This window comes from Primulina tabacum, chromosome 10 (genome assembly GCF_025594145.1).
Source record: "Primulina tabacum isolate GXHZ01 chromosome 10, ASM2559414v2, whole genome shotgun sequence".
Lineage (NCBI taxonomy): Eukaryota > Viridiplantae > Streptophyta > Magnoliopsida > Lamiales > Gesneriaceae > Primulina > Primulina tabacum.
Genome location: NC_134559.1, coordinates 23,268,147 through 23,285,969, shown reverse-complemented (window position 1 = coordinate 23,285,969; position 17,823 = coordinate 23,268,147). Strand labels below are relative to the sequence as shown.

At 50.0% G+C, this 17,823-nt stretch overlaps 2 protein-coding genes across 2 annotated transcripts in view; both read right to left on the bottom strand.

The window, feature by feature from the left end:
* Positions 1-770: 770 nt before the first annotated feature.
* The window catches only part of LOC142505786 (uncharacterized), a 37,309-nt gene continuing 20,256 nt past the window's right edge, over positions 771-17,823 (bottom strand). The window contains exon 2 of the mRNA XM_075618895.1: positions 771-842. The gene's annotated coding sequence lies outside the window, so the exon portion shown is untranslated. The remainder of the gene's footprint in view (positions 843-17,823) is intronic.
* On the bottom strand, positions 10,741-16,056 carry LOC142504979 (uncharacterized). Its single transcript, XM_075617811.1, has 8 exons — positions 15,493-16,056; positions 15,070-15,321; positions 14,441-14,922; positions 13,764-14,181; positions 12,986-13,452; positions 12,480-12,615; positions 11,562-12,007; positions 10,741-10,861 (listed from the first exon to the last, which is right to left on the bottom strand). Exons 1-8 carry the CDS (start codon positions 16,054-16,056, stop codon positions 10,741-10,743), a joined length of 2,886 nt encoding a protein of 961 aa, XP_075473926.1.

Below are 17,823 nucleotides of genomic sequence, written 5' to 3'. Positions count from 1 at the left end.
AACTCGGTAAACACAGTAGTCGGAAACGGTGAAGAAATTGGAAATTGGGCGTTTCCGATAGCCGGACTGAAACCAGAAATTGAAGATATCGGGATGTTGCCCATGACAGGGGGAGTAAACGCCATGGAGGAATTGAGAAAAGGAGGTGCGACGCCGGAGGAATTGAGCAAGGAAGCCGTCGCGATCGGTGAACAGTGACTGAAAATCGTAGATCTGAAATTGCCGTCGCATACGAACGGCGTTGGGGCTGATACCAGAGGCAAACTGATCGTCTGGGTGAGGGGATTCAAGATCGGGGTTCCATTAGCAACGAGGTTGCCGGAGATGGTCGGAATTTGAAGAAAACCAGACGGCGCAGACGTGAACAGTGGCGCCGAGGAAAAAAACGAAGAACACGGCGGCTGTGGTGAATAATCTGGTCGCGCATGGGTATCACTGGAAAGCTGACTAAAAACCGATACAAGAGAAGTACCTCCGGTGCCGGGAAGAGCAGCGGCCGCCGGCGACGAAGAAGAAGTAAAAACAGGCAAAATTTCGATCTGAAAATCGGGGACGTTGCCGGAATCCAATCGGTCTGAGATTTTGGTATGTTGATCGGCGAGGGGAGGCGGTTCTAATGGGAGTGGTCGCCGGCCGGGATCCGGCGACGGTGACATGGCGGCGGTAATGACTTGAATAGTGCAAAATTGGGGGTAATTTTGGAAATTTTTTTTCTTCAGAGCGTTTTTCTCGGTTTTGGTTGGTTTGGTTTGGTTTAGGGTTTAGGGTTTGGGGTTAAGGGGTTTTTTTTTTTTTTTTTCAGATAAACACCGCCGGAAGCGGGGGGTTAGGCAGACCCCTACCTGTATATATCATCAAACACAAAATACAAGATAAAACCTAAAGAGAGGAGGATAAAATGAACACCTCTCAAAAGGCTAGTCATACAAATAGAAAGCAGAAACCTAGGGTGGCAAATACACAAGCCAAAAACTAATCCCTAAGTAAAATGTGTAATACAAATAAACACAAGTGATCAGCGCTAAATACATGAAAACAAAGCGAAACATATCTAAACAGTAGTGATCCAGCTCAGAAGTAAGTGCAAAAGACCATCGATGGTACCCATCTCTGAGCCGTCTGTCGATGTAATGCCAACCTGAAAAGTACATCCTAATCCAAGAACTGGCAACTGTATAGGATCCCGCAGTAAAAAAAATAAACAGCTGTAAAGTAACATCATGAGTCACGCGAATGAATGGAAATCTAGGCCAGATAAACCACTGAGAGAAAATATCCAGAAACTCCATATCACTCGGCAAAAACATAAGAATAGAAGTCAACGGACAAGGAGAAGCCTGTAGAGAACGCCCGCCAAATAAAAGGGGTAGTCCAAAGAAAAGCACCAACGAGGCAAGTGCTGGGACCCACCCCAACCCAATGAAGCAAAACAAGGAGTGTGCAAGTGTCTGGGCCCACTTGCTCAAAAGGAGGACCGTAATCCAGCTCAAGTCATAAAAGCTCTAAGACCCAAGGCGAGGAAGACAACTGCCACCGAATTACCCTCCCAGAATATATGCGAGATATTAACAGACCGCCCCCTCAAAAGGACCAGAATCCTGGATACAATGTGATCAAGTTCCCAGCAACATCGATGGGAACGAAGGAGCTGAATAGAAGTCAGAGAATCAAGCTCGATCCAAAGAGGAAAAAAAGAATGATCAGAACAAAGGAGAAGACCCCTCCAAACCGCCCAAAGCTCAGCCCGGAGAGAAGACCCAGCTCCAATGAACTCGCTGAATGAGAACACAATCCTCCCAGAATCATCCCGAACAACGCCACCAGCAGCAGAGTCCGCAGATATACCACGCGAGCTCCCACCCACATTAAGCTTGAAGCACTCGGACGACGGTCGCAGCCAGCGAACAATCGCCGTCCTATGTAATCTGTGGAGAGAAACCGAAATACCCATCGATCTCGCCACATTAAACACACCCAGCCAATGTCTGGGCTTAACAGTACGCGCAGAGTAGGCGAGACACAGGTAAGACAAAATCTGATACTTCACCGTCTCCCAAGAGATGGGAAGATGACGGTGCTTAGCATCGTTCCGCGCAGTCTAGAGGAACCACAGAACAATGCAGGGGAGAAACTCCCGCACATGGCCCCCCTTGGACCAGACCAAGTCTCTTTTCCACGCACTGAGGAACAAACTGAAATCCTCAGTGTCGGGAATACGGACCCGAAAAACGGCGCAAAAGAAACGCCAAACAGACCGAGCTACCGGGCTGCGAAGGAATATGTGTGTGAATGTCTCGTACATATCACAACACTGACATCTCGAAGCTAACGCAAAACCCCGGCGCTAGAGTACCTCATCAACTGGGAGCCACTGATGCCAGAATCTCTAGAGGAAGAACGACATGGTAGGCCTCAACCAGCTCCCCCAACACGGGCGGAAGATATCAGAAGACGGAGCACGCTGACGGATCAGCTCCCAAGCAGATCTCGCAGAAAAAGCACCATCAGAGCTATGGATCCAGCGTGCCAGATCGTGCTCTCCCGAAAGAACAGGAATCAAAACGATCTCCTCGGCTACCGATGGAGCAACTACCACACACAGGCGATGAAAATCCCAGGACCCCTCAGACAAAAACTGAGATAACCAGACATAACGGCCCCCGTGGATCACACACCGGGAGGACAAGGGAGCATCCCCGAGCCAAGTGTCATCCCAAAAGGATACATCTCCAAGACCAACGCGCCAGCAAATGCCAGGCTCCGCACGAGGGCGGATCCTAAGGAGACGACGCCAAATGGGGGATATCAAACCACGGGCGGGGACACAGGCAGGAGCATCCAGCCAGCAATACTTCCGAAAAAGGAATCTCGCCCATAAAGAGGAGCCCTGCTGAAATCGGAACCATAATTTTATAGACATCATTCCACGATCTTTCAATTTGCGGAATCCAAGGCCCCCCTCAAGCATGGGGAGGCAAGCCCGGGACCACCGGGCCCAGTGCCACTTCCTTTCCAAGGGTCTCGACCCCCAAAGGAAGGCATTAAAGGCCCGCTCAAGCTTCTCAATGACAGCCAGGGGTGGCTGAACCACCTGAAACAGATAAATCGGCATGGAGAGGAGCACGCTACGTATCAGGGTCATGCGGCTACCCGGGGAGAGGGTGCGAATCTCCCAACCCTCTAACTTCCTACGAACAGACTGTAGGAGGGGCTCAAAAAGGGAGCATGTGCGATTACCCAGATAAAGGGGAACTCCGAGGTACTTGAGGGGTAGATGACCCTCGGCAAACCCGGTGATGCGCGAAAGCCGTGAGCAGAGGCGCCCAGAGCACCTCAGAGGCAAAATCAAAGAACTCTTGGCAGCATTCACACGCTGCCCTGAACAGTTCTCGTAGTGATGAAGAAAATCGACAAGGCGCTGCATACCACGAGACCCACCACTGGCAAAAATAATGACACCATCAGCGTAAGCCAGGTGGGAAATCAAAATATCACAATCAGAACGATACCTCAGCTCTAGATGTTGCAGGTATAAGCGGTCAAGGCCACGAGAAAGATACTCCGCCCCCAAAACGAAGAGAAGGGGAGACAATGGATCGCCCTGCCAGAGGCCTCTGGTGGAACCAAAAAACCCCGATAGAGAGCCATTGATGTTCACGGAGAAATGACAATGGGAAATACAGGCCGAGACCAAAGCCACAATCCTCTCTGAAAAACCAAAATCTCTCAAAACGTCAAATAGGAAATGCCACTGGATCCTATCATCGGCCTTGGCCATATCCAATTTCAAGATGACATTACCACCACGAGTGGGGAGAGTGAGACTGTGAGTGAGCTCCTGGGCAAGGAGAATATTATCAGAGATCATCCGGCCCGGAATGAAGCCAGTTTAGGGTTTAGGGTTTTTTTTTTTTTTTTAAAGATAAACACCGCCGGAAGCGGGGGGGTTAGGCAGACCCCTACCTGTATATATCATCAAACACAAAATACAAGATAAAACCTAAAGAGAGGAGGATAAAATCAACACCTCTCAAAAGGCTAGTCATACAAATAGAAAAACAGAAACCTAGGGTGGCAAATACACAAGCCAAAAACTAATCCCTAAGTAAAATGCTTAATACAAATAAACACAAGCGATCAGCGCTAAATACATGAAAACAAAGCGAAACATATCTAAACAGTAGTGATCCAGCTGAGAAGTAGGTGCAAAAGACCATCGATGGTACCCATCTCTGAGCTGTCTGTCGGTGTAATGCCAATATGAAAAGTACATCCTAATCCAAGAACTGGCAGCTGTAAAGGATCCCGCAGTCAAAAAAGTAAACAGCTGTAAAGTCGCATCATGAGTCACGCGAATGAATGGAACTCTAGGCCAAATAAACCACAGAGAGAAAATATCAAGAAACTCCATATCACTCGGCAAAAAACATAAGAACAGAAGTCGGCGGACAAGGAGAAGCCTGCAGAGAACGCCCACCAGATAACAGGGGTAGTCCAAAGAAAAGCACCAACGAGGCAAGTGCTGGGACCCACCCCAACCCAATGTAGCAAAACAAGGAGGGTGCAAGTGTCTGGTCCCACTATAAAGAAACCCCCGAAATTACAGTACCTGCAAAGAAAAAATATACATATACATATAGAAAGATCGAAGAAATGGATCCAAGTGAAGGGAAGGGCTGCAAACAGCTAAGAAGATCTATATCTCAGGTAGGGAAGCCCGGAGGTATCCGAGCGAGCAAGTATGGAAATGTGCCGAGGGAGGGAAGGACCTATCTCAAAGGTAAAGTGCCTAAGGGTATGGGCCCTCGCCGCCAACGCATCTGCCACCGAATTACCCTCCCGGAATATATGCGAAATATGAACAGACCGCCCCCTCAAAAGGACCAGAATCCTGGATACAATGTGATCAAGATCCCAGCAACATCGACGGGAACGAATGAGCTGAATAGAAGTCAGAGAATCAAGCTCGATCAAAAGAGGGAAAAAAGAATGATCAGAACAAAGAAGAAGACCCCTCCAAACCGCCCAAAGCCCAGCCCGGAGAGAAGACCCAGCTCCAATGAACTCGCTGAATGAGAGCACAACCCTCCCGGAATCATTCCGAACAACGCCACCAGCAAAGGAGTCCCCAGATAGACCACGCGAGCTCCCATCCACATTAAGCTTGAAACACCCGGATGGCGGTCGCAGCCAGCTAACAATCGCCGTCCTATGGAATCTGTGGAGAGCGACCGAAATACCCATCAATCGCGCCACATGAAACACACCCATCCAATGTCTGGGCTTGACAGTACGCGCAGAGTGGGCAAGACGCAGGTAAGACAAAATCTGGTACTTCACCGTCTCCCCAGAGATGGGAAGACGACGGTGCTTAGCATCGTTCCTCGCAGTCCAGAGGAACCACAGAACGATGCAGGGGAGAAACTCCCGCACGTGGCCCCCCCGGGACCAGACCAAATCCCTCTTCCACGCACCGAGGAACAAACTGAAATCCTCAGTGTCGGGAATACGAACCCAAAACACGGCGCCAAAGAAGTGCCAGACAGACCGAGCAACCGGGCTGCGAATGAATATGTGTGGGAATGTCTCTGACATATCACAACACTGACATCTCGAGGCTAACGCAAAACCCCGGCGCTGGAGCACCTCATCAACAGGGATCCACTGATACCAGAATCTCCATAGGAAGAACGGCATGGTAGGCCTCAACCAACTCCCCCAACACGGGCGGAATATATCAGAAGACGGAGCACGCTGACGAATCAGCTCCCAAGCAGATCTCATAGAGAAAGCACCATCGGAGCTATGGATCCATCGTGCCAGATCAGGGTCTCCCGCAAGAACAGGAATCAAAACAATCTCCTCGGCAATCGAAGGAGCAACAACCGCACAAAGGCGATCAAAATCCCAGGAATCCTCAGATAGAAAATGAGAGATCCGAACATCACGGCCCCCGCGGACCACACACCGGGAGGACAAAGGAACGTCCCCAAACCAAGTGTCATCCCAAAAGGAAACATCTCCGAGTCCAACTCGCCAGCGAATGCCAGGCTCCGCGCGAGGGCGGATCCCGAGGAGACGACGCCAAATGGGGGATATAGAACCACGGGCGGGGACACAGGCAGGAGCATACAGTCGGTAATTTTTCCGAAAAAGGAATCTCGCCTAGAGAGAGGAGCCCTGCCGAAATCTGAACCACAATTTTATAGAAAAGCATTCCACGAGATCTTTCAATCTGCGGAAGCCAAGGCCACCCTCAGGCACGGGGAGACAAACCCGGGACCACCGTGCCCAATGCCACTTCTTCTCCAAGGGTCTCGACCCCCAGAGGAAGGCATTGAATGTCAGCTCAAGCTTCTCCATGACAGCCAGAGGTGGCTGAACCACCTGAAACAGATAAATCGGCATGGAGAGGAGCACACTGCGTATCAGGGTCATGTGGCTACCCGGAGAGAGGGTCCGAATCTTCCAACCCTCTAACTTCCTACGAACAGACTGTAGGAGGGGCTCGAAAAGGGAGCATGTCCGATTACCCCGATAAAGGGGAACTCCGAGGTAATTGAGGGGCAGATGACCCTCGGCGAACCCGGTGATGCGCAAAAGCCGGGAGTGGAGGCGCCCAGAGCACCTCGGAGGCAAAATCAAAGAACTCTTGGCAGCATTCACACGCTACCCCGAACAGTTCTCGTAGTGATGCAGAAAGTCTACAAGGCACTGCATACCACGAGACCCACCACTGGAAAAAATAATGACATCATCAGCATACGCCAGGTGGGAGATCAAAATAGCACAATCAGAACGGTACCTGAGCGCAGGATGCTGCAGGTAGAGGCGGTCAAGGCCACGAGAAAGATATTCCGCCCCCAAAATGAAGAGAAGGGGAGACAATGGATCGTCCTGCCGGAGGCCTCTGGTTGAACCAAAAAACCCCGATAGAGAACCATTGATGTTCACGGAGAAATGACAATGGGAAATACAGGCCGAGATCAAAGCCACAACACGCTCTGAAAAACCAAAATGTCTCAAAACGTCCAATAGGAAATGCCACTGAACCCTATCATAGGCCTTGGCCATATCCAACTTCAAGATGACATTACCACAACGAGTGGGGAGAGTAATTCTGTGAGTGAGCTCTTGGGCAAGAAGAATATTATCCGAGATCATCCGACCCGGAACGAAGCCACTCTGATTCGGGGAAACAAGTCTCTCCACCACATCCCTCAACCGAGAGTACAACAGCTTCGAGACGATTTTGTTCGTGACATTGCACAGACTGATCGGACGGAAGTCCGACCAGGCGCGTGCACCCTCGACTTTGGGAATCAGAGTGATCGTGGTGGCGGTAAAACACTGAGGCATAGGAGATCCCTGGAAAAAATCAAGAACAGCACCAAAAACATTCTGATGGACAATCTCCCAGCAATGCTGAAAGAACGCCGAAGAAAAGCCATAAGGGCCAGCAACGCTATCAGGGTGAATGGAGAAGACAGTCGCGCGGACCTCCTCCAATGAGGGAATCGCAGCAAAACCATCATTCTCCACGGCAGAGATAACGGAGGGAAAACCCGAAAAATCAGGGCAATCGAGCGCAGAGGGCTCCCCGGTAAGAAGATCTTGGAAAAACAAGGCTCCCGACTGTTGAATAAAATCCTGAGACGTCAGGCCGACCCCATTCTCCCAAATGCGGAAAATTTTATTGGCCACGCGCTTTTTCCTCACCATATTATGGAAGAGTTTGGTGTTCCGCTCACCATCCTCAAGCCAATGGCAAGCCGCTTTCTGTTTCCAAAAATCCGCCTCCATGGCGGTGATACGGGCCAGATCCTCATTGCGATCGGACAGTGAAGTCCAATTCGCATCAGAAAGGTCGGCCTCACAGACAGCCTCGGCTGAACGAACAGCCCTCTCAGCCGCAGTGAGTCTATCAAAGATGTTACCAAAAACATCCCGATTACACCACCGGAGGTGATGCTTGAGATGCTTCATCTTTGCAAAAAGCCGAGGCATGCCGATCAGACTGCAAGGCAGATTCCAGTTAAGCCTCACAGTCTGCAAAAAACCATGGTGCCTAACCCACAAACGCATGAAGCGAAACGAGCTCGGCCCACGGGCAAAAACAGGAGCGGTAATCAAAAGCGGACAATGATCCGAGACAGTACGAGCGAGATGTTCAACTCGAATCGAGCTGAAATGATCTCCCCAATCAACAGAAACCAAGACTCTGTCCAACCGCTTCCAAATGGTCTTATTCGTCCAAGTGAACGAAGACTCCTCAAAACCAGCATCGATCAGGCCAGAATCAAGAATAAAAGTGTTGAACTCCTCCATGGGTAGCAACCTACCACCACGGGAGCCCAAGCACTCAGACGCATCCCTGACGACATTAAAGTCGCCCCCAACCAGCCAGGGACCCAAAACAGGCTTAACCAAAAGCAAGGAAGCCCAAAGATCCCTACGCTGAACATAATCACATCTAGCTTAGACAAAAGAACAAAATATCTCTGTCGGCAAGAAAGAGGCGGAGACTCTGATGTTAAGGAACTGAGCATGATCAAAAACACACTCCGCCCTCACATCAGCAGCAAAAAAAACCCAAATATGACCGGAGAGATTAGAGATGACTCCAGAAAACCCCAAACGGCGAGTCATGAATCTCGGATCCATATCAATCATGAGCTCCAAAACAGCCAAAACCTTAATCTGTTTCTCCTTCACAAAGGCATGAAGCCTTTGCTGGGACTCCGAACCACGAAGTCCCCGGATATTCCAGATTAAGCAATTCATGGGGAATGGGTGGAAGAAGGATGCGATCGCTTTTTACGTGATCGCCGACCATCATCCTGAGGTCTTTTTCTGGGATTGGACATGTCAGTGTCCAGAATACTACACTCAGACCCACAGCTAACTCCAGACACAGAATGTCGATCAAAATCCTGATCAGGATCATCAGCCAACATGTGACTGGGAATAATCTCAAGAATAGGGGGTTCCTGTCGAGCAATCAACTCGTCCAGCATAGAAGTGGCATCAGCAGAGGATGCAGGAAAAGATTGGACCGAGTGGCTGCTATGATTTTCAATACAAACCTCCGGGGGGACAAACACAGTCACCACATCCGGGCGTGGAGATCCAAGGTCATCCACGCAATCCACATAAGGAACACTCTCATCGTCCTCAGCCACCGTGACCTCAGGGCGGTCAGAAATAGGGGCCTCTTGATGAGAACTCAAACCGACAGAGGGATCAGGAACACCTAATCCAAGCTCCTCAGAGCCTACCTCTGTCTCCTGCAAATGGGAAAGAACTCCACAAGAGTTCGAAGCAAGAGGATCATCCCTCGGGAGAGCATGACGAACAGGCCGCCGTCTCTTTCTACGTCGGGGACCATGGCCATTAACATGAAGCTGGGGCTGTGGTCCCGGAACAACCTCAGGGGCAGCTCCCTCCTGGTGTGGCTTTCCCACAGTCTCATCTTGAGTCGGGGGAACAGTACCAGCAGGTCTGATCCGGAACTGACGGGGATTCTTCCCATGCGAATAACAAACAGTGGTCGCATGCCCCAGCATTTTGCAATCAGAACAATAAGTTGGAATCTTCTCATAGACTACCTCAATCTCCTGAACGTGATCACCCCAAGACACCCAGATGGACTGGACAGGGGGCTCCAAGACATTAATCTCAACTCAAATGCGAGCAAAGGCTCCCCGAGTACCATCTGCTGTGTGATCATCAATCTTAATGGGAGTGCCCAAAAGCTTCGCAAGAGCACAAAGGCTCTTCTTGTCATAAAGATGGAGTGGTAACTCCGGAAGTCGGACCCAAACCAGAGCAAGTGGGGACTCCGCCTTGAAATTGAACTCCAGGGTCCACTTGGAGATTCTGATACCAAGTGGACCGATAAACAAACTGCCCTTGGTCCAAAGACGTGCATAATCCTCCTCACAGGAGAGGACAATCAAAAGAAAACCCCTTGGCAAGAATTTCAAATTATACGGTCGCCCAAAACCGAAAGTGGTAAAAGCCGCAGATATAGCATGATTGGGCACAATCGATCGGTTGCCAGAAATTTTACCGACCAAAGCAAACTTGAACGGAGCAGATAAAGATGAAATAGTCTCATCCGAGAAGTGAATGCCCGGCTTACCGTCCTTAGAGGACGGTGCAGGCATCTCATCCATCGACCCAAGAACATCCTCGAAACTATTCTTTGTCGTCCGAGAGTACGACGGGGCCAAAACATTTCAAAAAGACAGTGGTGGTGTAACAGTAGCAAAAGGGCCAGAAAAACCCGAAGAAGAACCTGGATTAACCGAAGTGATTTTTCGCGATCTCGGGTTTGACTGTTGACCGTTGACCGTTGACTTTATGGTTGACTTTTCGATCGAAGGACCACCGGTGAACGGCGACGGCGAGCAGAGCACAGAACCGGTCGGTGGAGGGGTCAAATCAGAGGGAACAGTAGCCGGAAAATGAGATGAAATTGAAATTTGGGCGTTTCCGGCCACGATCGATTTTTCAGAAATTGAAGATACAGGGCTCTTACCCATGCCTGGACGATCAATCCATGAAGAGGAATTGAAAAAATACGCCGGGGAGACGCCGGAAATCGAAGAAGAAGAAGACGTGAAGATCGCGCCCTTCGCTGGAATCGTAGATCTAAAATCGCCGGCGACTGAGAACGGCGTTGGAGTTGAAACCGGTGCCATTGTGATCGTCTAGGGGGGGTGGGGGGGGGGGGCATTACAGATCGGGGATGGGATTGAACCAAGGTTGGAAGAAACGGCCGGAATCGAAGTAAGCATTTCCGGCGATTTGATGAACAGTGAAGGCGTCACTTTGAACGCCGATTCCGGTGGAATGACTGACTTATTGTGAGCGAGGGTGGTACCAATCGAATCGTCTGGCAATGGCAATTCAAGTGATGGCTGTCCGGCGCCGAGAGGAGCAGTACACGGCGTTGTCGAAAAGATGGACGGAAAATGCGCATGTTCAGGCGTGAAATTGAAGGGGTTGCCGAACTCCAAATGTTCTGAAATTTTGTAGGTAGTGTCGCCGGACGATGGCAGTTCAAGTGGTGGTGGTGGCCGGCCGGGATCCGGTGACGGTAGCATAGTGGCAGTTGGGCGTGAATAGTGACGAAAGTTGTGTATTTTTTCTCACGATTTTAGTGTGTGTTTTCTGAGAGCATTTTTTTTGGTCTGGTTTTGGTTTGGTTTGGGGTTTGGGGTTTAGGGTTTAGGGGTTTTTTTTTTTTAAGATAAACACCGCCGGAAGCGGGGGGGTTAGGCAGACCCCTACCTGTATATATCATCAAACACAAAATAAAAGATAAAACCTAAAGAGAGGAGGATAAAATCAATACCTCTCAAAAGGCTAGTCATACAAATAGAAAAACAGAAACCTAGGGTGGCAAATACACAAGCCAAAAACTAATCCCTAAGTAAAATGCATAATACAAATAAACACAAGTGATCAGCGCTAAATACATGAAAACAAAGCGAAACATATCTAAACAGTAGTGATCCAGCTCAGAAGTAGGTGCAAAAGACCATCGATGGTACCCATCTCTGAGCCGTCTGTCGATGTAATGCCAATCTGAAAAATACATCCTAATCCAAGAACTGGCAGCTGTAAAGGATCCCGCAGTCAAAAAAGTAAACAGCTGTAAAGTCACATCATGAGTCACGCGAATGAATGGAACTCTAGGCCAAATAAACCACTGAGAGAAAATATCCAGAAACTCCATAACAATTGGCAAAAAACATAAGAACAGAAGTCGGCGGGCAAGGAGAAGCCTGCAAAGAACGCCCGCCAGATAACTGGGGTAGTCCAAAGAAAAGCACCTACGAGGCAAATGCTGGGACCCACCCCAACCCAATGGAGCAAAACAAAGAGGGTGCAAGTGTCTGTGCCCACTTGCACAGGACAAAGTGGATGCGAGTGTCTGATCCAACTCACACAAGACTAGCAAAACGGGGAAATAAAGAAACCCCCGAAATAACAGTACCTGCAAAGAAAAAATATACATATACATATAGAAAGATCGAAGAAAAGGATTCAAGTGAAGGGAAGGGCTGCAAACAGCTAAGAAGATCTATATCTCAGGTAGGGAAGCCCGGAGGTATCCGAGCGAGCAAGTATGGAAATGTGCCTAGGGAGGGAAGGACCTAACTCTAAGGTAAAGTGCCTAAGGGTATGGGCCCTCGCCGCCAACGCATCTGCCACCGAATTACCCTCCCGGAATATATGCGAAATATGAACAGACCGCCCCTCAAAAGGACAAGAACCCTAGATACAATGTGATCAAGGCTCCATCAACATCGACGGGAACAATTGAGCTGAATAGAAGTCAGAGAATCAAGCTCGATCCAAAGAGGGAAAAAAGAATGATCAGAACAAAGGAGAAGACCCCTCCAAACCGCCCAAAGCTCAGCCCGGAGAGAAGACCCAGCTCCAATAAACTCGCTGAATTAGAGCACAATCCTCCTGGAATCATCCCGAACAACGCCACCAGCAGCAGAGTCCCCATATATACCACGCGAGCTCCCATCCACATTAAGCTTGAAACACCGGGACGGCGGTCGCAGCCAGCGAACATTCGCCGTCCTATGTAATCTGTGGAGAGCACACGAAATACCCATCGATCTCGCCACAATAAACACACCTAGCCAATGTCTGGGCTTGACAGTACGCGCGGAGTGGGCGAGACGCAGGTAAGACAAAATCTGGTACTTCACCGTCTCCCAGAAGATGGGAAGATGACGGTGCTTAGCATCGTTTCGCGCAGTACAGAGGAACCACAGAACAATGCAGGGGAGAAACTCCCGCACATGGCCCCCCTGGGACAAGACCAAGTCTCTCGTACATATCACAACACTGACATCTCGAAGCTAACGCAAAACCCCGGCGCTGGAGTACCTCATCAACTGGGAGCCACTGATGCCAGAATCTCCAGAGGAAGAACGACATGGTAGGCCTCAACCACCTCCCCCAACACGGGCGGAAGATATCAGAAGACGGATTACGCTGACGGATCAGCTCCCAAGCAGATCTCGCAGAAAAAGCACCATCAGAGCTATGGATCCAGCGTGCCAGATCTGGCTCTCTCGAAAGAACAGGAATCAAAACGATCTCCTCGGCTACCGAAGGAGCAACTACCGCACCTAGGCGATCAAAATCCCAGGACCCCGCAAACAAAAACTGAGATAACCGGACATCACGGCCCCCGCGGACCACACACCGGGAGGACAAGGGAGCATCCCCGAGCCAAGTGTCATCCCAAAAGGATACATCTCCAAGACCAACGCGCCAGCGAATGCCAGGCTCCGTACGAGGGCGGATCCTAAGGAGACGACGCCAAATGGGGGATATCAAACCACGGGCGGGGACACAGGCAGGAGCATCCAGCCGGCAATACTTCCGGAAAAGGAATCTCGCCCATAAAGAGGAGCCCTGCTGAAATCGAAACCATAATTTTATAGACATCATTCCACGAGATCTTTTAATCTGCGGAATCCAAGGCCCCCCTCAAGCACGGGGAGGCAAGCCCGGGACCACCGGGCCCAGTGCCACTTCCTTTCCAAGGATCTCGACCCCCAGAGGAAGGCATTAAAGGCCCGCTCAAGCTTCTCCATGACAGCCAGGGGTGGCTGAACCACCTGAAATAGATAAATCGGCATGGAGAGGAGCACGCTACGTATCAGGGTCATGCGGCTACCCGGGGAGAGGGTCCGAATCTCCCAACCCTCTAACTTCCTACGAACAGACTGTAGGAGGGGCTCAAAAAGGGAGCATGTGCGATTACCCCGATAAACGGGAACTCCGAGGTACTTGAGGGGCAGATGACCCTCGGCAAACCCGGTGATGCGCAAAATCCGGGAGCGGAGGCGCCCAGAGCACCTCGGAGGCAAAATCAAAGAACTCTTGGCAGCATTCACACGCTGCCCCGAACAGTTCTCGTAGTGATGAAGAAAATCGACAAGGCGCTGCATACCACGAGACCCACCACTGGCAAAAATAATGACATCATCAGCGTAAGCTAGGTGAGAAATCAAAATATCACAATCAGAACGATACCTCAGCGCAGGATGCTGCAGGTATAGGCGGTCAAGGCCACGAGAAAGATATTCCGCCCCCAAAATGAAGAGAAGGGGAGACAATGGATCGTCCTGCCGGAGGCCTCTGGTTGAACCAAAAAACCCCGATAGAGAACCATTGATGTTCACGGAGAAATGACAATGGGAAATACAGGCCGAGATCAAAGCCACAACACGCTCTGAAAAACCAAAATGTCTCAAAACGTCAAATAGAAAATGCCACTGAACCCTATCATAGGCCTTGGCCATATCCAACTTCAAGATGACATTACCACCACGAGTGGGGAGTGTGAGACTGTGAGTGAGCTCCTGGGCAAGGAGAATATTATCAGAGATCATCCGACCCTGGAATGAAGACACTCTGTTTCGGGAAAACAAGTCTCTCCACCACATCCCTCAACCAAGAGTACAACAGCTTCGAGATGATTTTGTTCGTGACATTGCACAGACTGATCGGACGGAAGTCCGACCAAGCGCGTGCACCTTCGACTTTAGGAATCAGAGTGACCGTGGTGGCGGTGAAGCCTTGAGGCATAGGAGAACCCTGGAAAAAATCAAGAGCAGAACCAAAAACATCCTGATGGACAATCTCCAAGCAATGCTGAAAGAATGCCGAAGAAAAGCCATCAGGGCCAGCAATGCTATCAGGGTGAATGGAGAAGACGGTTGCGCGGAGCTCCTCCAAAGAGGGAATCGCAGCAATACTATCATTCTCCACCTCAGAGATAACCGAGGGAAAGCCCGAAAAATCAGGGCAATCGAGCGCAGAGGGCTCCCCGGTAAGAAGATCCTGGAAAAACAAGGCTCCCGACTGCTGAATCAAATGCTGAGACGTCAGGCAGACCCCATTCTCCCAAATGCAGAAAATTTTGTTCGCCACGCGCTTTTTCCTCACCATAATATGGAAGAGTCTGGTGTTCCGCTCACCATCCTCAAGCCAATGGAAAGCCGCTTTCTGTTTCCAAAAATTCGCCTCCATGGCGGTGATCCGGGCAAGATTCTCATTGCGATCGGACAGCAAAGTCCAATTCGCGTCAGAAAGGTCGGCCTCACAGACAGTCTCAGCTGAACGAACAGCCCTCTCAGCCTCAGTGATTCCATCAAAAATGTTACAAAAAACATCCCGATTCCACCACTGGAGGTGATGCTTGAGATGCTTCAGCTTGGCAAAAAGCCGAGGCATGCCGCTCAGAATGCAAGGCAGATTCCAATTAAGCCTCACATTCTGCAAAAAACCATGGTGCCTAACCCACATACGCTGGAAGCGAAACGAGGTCGGCCCACGGGGAAAAACAGGAGCGGTAACCAAAAGCGGACAGTGATCCGAGACAGTACGAGCGAGATGTTCAACCCGAATTGAGCTGAAATGATCTCCCCAATCAACAGAAACCAAGACCCTGTCCAACCGCTTCCAGATGGTCTTGTTCGTCCAAGTGAACGAAGACCCCTCAAAACCCGCATCAATCAGACCAGAATCAAGAATAAAAGTATTGAACTCCTCCATGGGTAGCAACCTACCACCACGGGAGCCCAAGCACTCAGACTCATCCCTGACGACATTAAAGTCGCCCCCAACCAGCCATGGACCCAAAACGAGCTTAACCAAAAGCAAAGAAGCCCAAAGATCCCTACGCTGAACATAATCACATCTAGCATAGACAAAAGAACAAAATATCTCTGTCGGCAAGAAAGAGGCAGAGATTCTGATGTGAAGGAACTGATCATGATCAAAAACACACTCCGCCCTCACATCAGCAGCAAAAAATACCCAGATATGACCGGAGAGATTAGAGATGACTCCAGAAAACCCCAAACGACGAGTCATGAATCTCGGATCCAGATCGATCATGGGCTCCAAAACAGCCAAAACCTTAATCTGTTTCTCCTTCACAAAGGCATGAAGCCTCTGCTGGGACTCCGAACCTCGAAGTCCCCAGATATTCCAGATTAAGCAATTCATGGGGAACGGGTGGAAGAAGGATCCGATCGCTTTTTACGCGATCGCCGACCATCATCCTGAGGTCTTTTTCTGGGATTGGACATGTCAGTGTCCATAATATTACACTCAGACCCACAGCTAAATCCAGACACAGAGTGTCGATCGAAATCCTGATCAGGATCATCAGCCGACATGTGACTGGGGATCATCTCAAGAATGGGGGATCCCTGGCGAGCAATCAACTCGTCCAGCATAGAAGTTGCATCAGCAGGGGATGCAGGAAAAGATGGGACCGAGTGACTGCTATGATTTTCAATACAAACCTCCTGGGCAACAAACACAGTCACCACATCCGGGCTTGGAGATCCAAGGTCATCCACGCAATCCACAAAAGGAACACTCTCATCGTCCTCAGCCACCGTGACCTCAGGGCGGTCAGAAATAGGGGCCTCCTGATGAGAACTCAAACCGACAGAAGGATCAAGAACACCTAATCCAAGCTCCTCAGAGCCTACCTCTGTCTCCTGCAAATGGGAAAGAACTCCAAAAGAGTTCGAAGCAAGAGGATCATCCCTCGGAAGAGCCTGACGAACAGGTCTCCGTCTCTATCTACGTCGGGGACCATGGCCATTGACATGAAGCTGGGGCTGTGGTCCCGGAACAATGACAGGGGCAGCACCCTCAGGAGGTGTCGGAGCAGGCGGGGGAACAGAACCAGCAGGTCTGGGCCTAACTTGACGGGGATTCTTCCCGTGCGAATAACATACACTGGTCGCATGCCCCAGCATCTTGCAATCAGTACAATAATCTGGAATCTTCTCATAAACTACCTCGATCTCTTGTAAGTGATCACCCCAGGACACCCAGATGGACTTGACAGGGGGCTCCAAGACATTGATCTAAACACAAATGCGAGCAAAAGCCCCCCGAGTACCATCTGCTGTATGATCATCAATCTTAATGAGAGTGCCAAAAAGCTTCGCAAGAGCACAAAGGCTCTTTTTGTCATAAAGATGGAGTGGTAACTCCGGAAGTCTGACCCAAACCGGGGCAAGTGGAGACTCCGCATGGAAATTGAACTCCAGGGTCCACTTGGAGAGTCTGATACCAAGTGGACTGATAAACAGACTGCCCCTGGTCCAGAGACGAGCATAATCCTCCTCACAGGAGAGGACAATCACAAGAAAACCCCTTGGCAAGAATTTCAAATTATACGGTCGCCCAAAACAGAAAGTTGTAAAAGCCGCAGATATAGCATGATTGGGCACAATCGATCGGTTGCCAGAAATTTTACCAACCAAAGCAAACTTGAACGGAGCAGATAAAGATGAAATAGTCTCATCCGAGAAGTGAATGCCAGGATTACCGTCCTTAAAGGACGGTGCAGGCATTTCATCCATCGACCCAAGAACATATACAAAACTGTTCTTTGTCGTACGAGAGGACGACGGGGCCAAAACATCGCGAAAAGACAGGGGAGGGGTAACAGTAGCAGTAGGGCCAGAAAAACCCGAAGAAGTACCTGGATTAACCGAAGCGACTTTCTGCGATCTCGGGTTTGACCGTTGACCGTTGACTGTTGACCGTTGACTTTCCGGTCGAAGTACCACCTTGGAACCGCGATGGCGCGACGAACATGGAACCGGTACCAACCGGAGCAGAACCGGACGGCGGAGGGATCAAATCGGAGTGAACAGTAGTCGGAAATTGAGATGAAATCGAAATTTGGGCGTTTTCATCTCCGATGGATTTTGCAGAAATTGAAGACATGAATGACTTACCCATGTC

What these genes read in the sequence shown, in the direction of transcription:
- LOC142504979 (XM_075617811.1), bottom strand. Translation starts at nt 16,056, where the DNA reads ATGAATTGCTTAATCTGGAATATCTGGGGACTTCGAGGTTCGGAGTCC. An exon ending in CAGAGTGTCTTCATTCCAGG is followed by an intron (nt 14,182 to 14,440) that starts GTCGGATGATCT and finishes TGGTTCAACCAG; the next exon opens with AGGCCTCCGGCAGGACGATC. An exon ending in GACAGACGGCTCAGAGATGG is followed by an intron (nt 10,862 to 11,561) that starts GTACCATCGATG and finishes ACAATAAGTCAG; the next exon opens with TCATTCCACCGGAATCGGCG.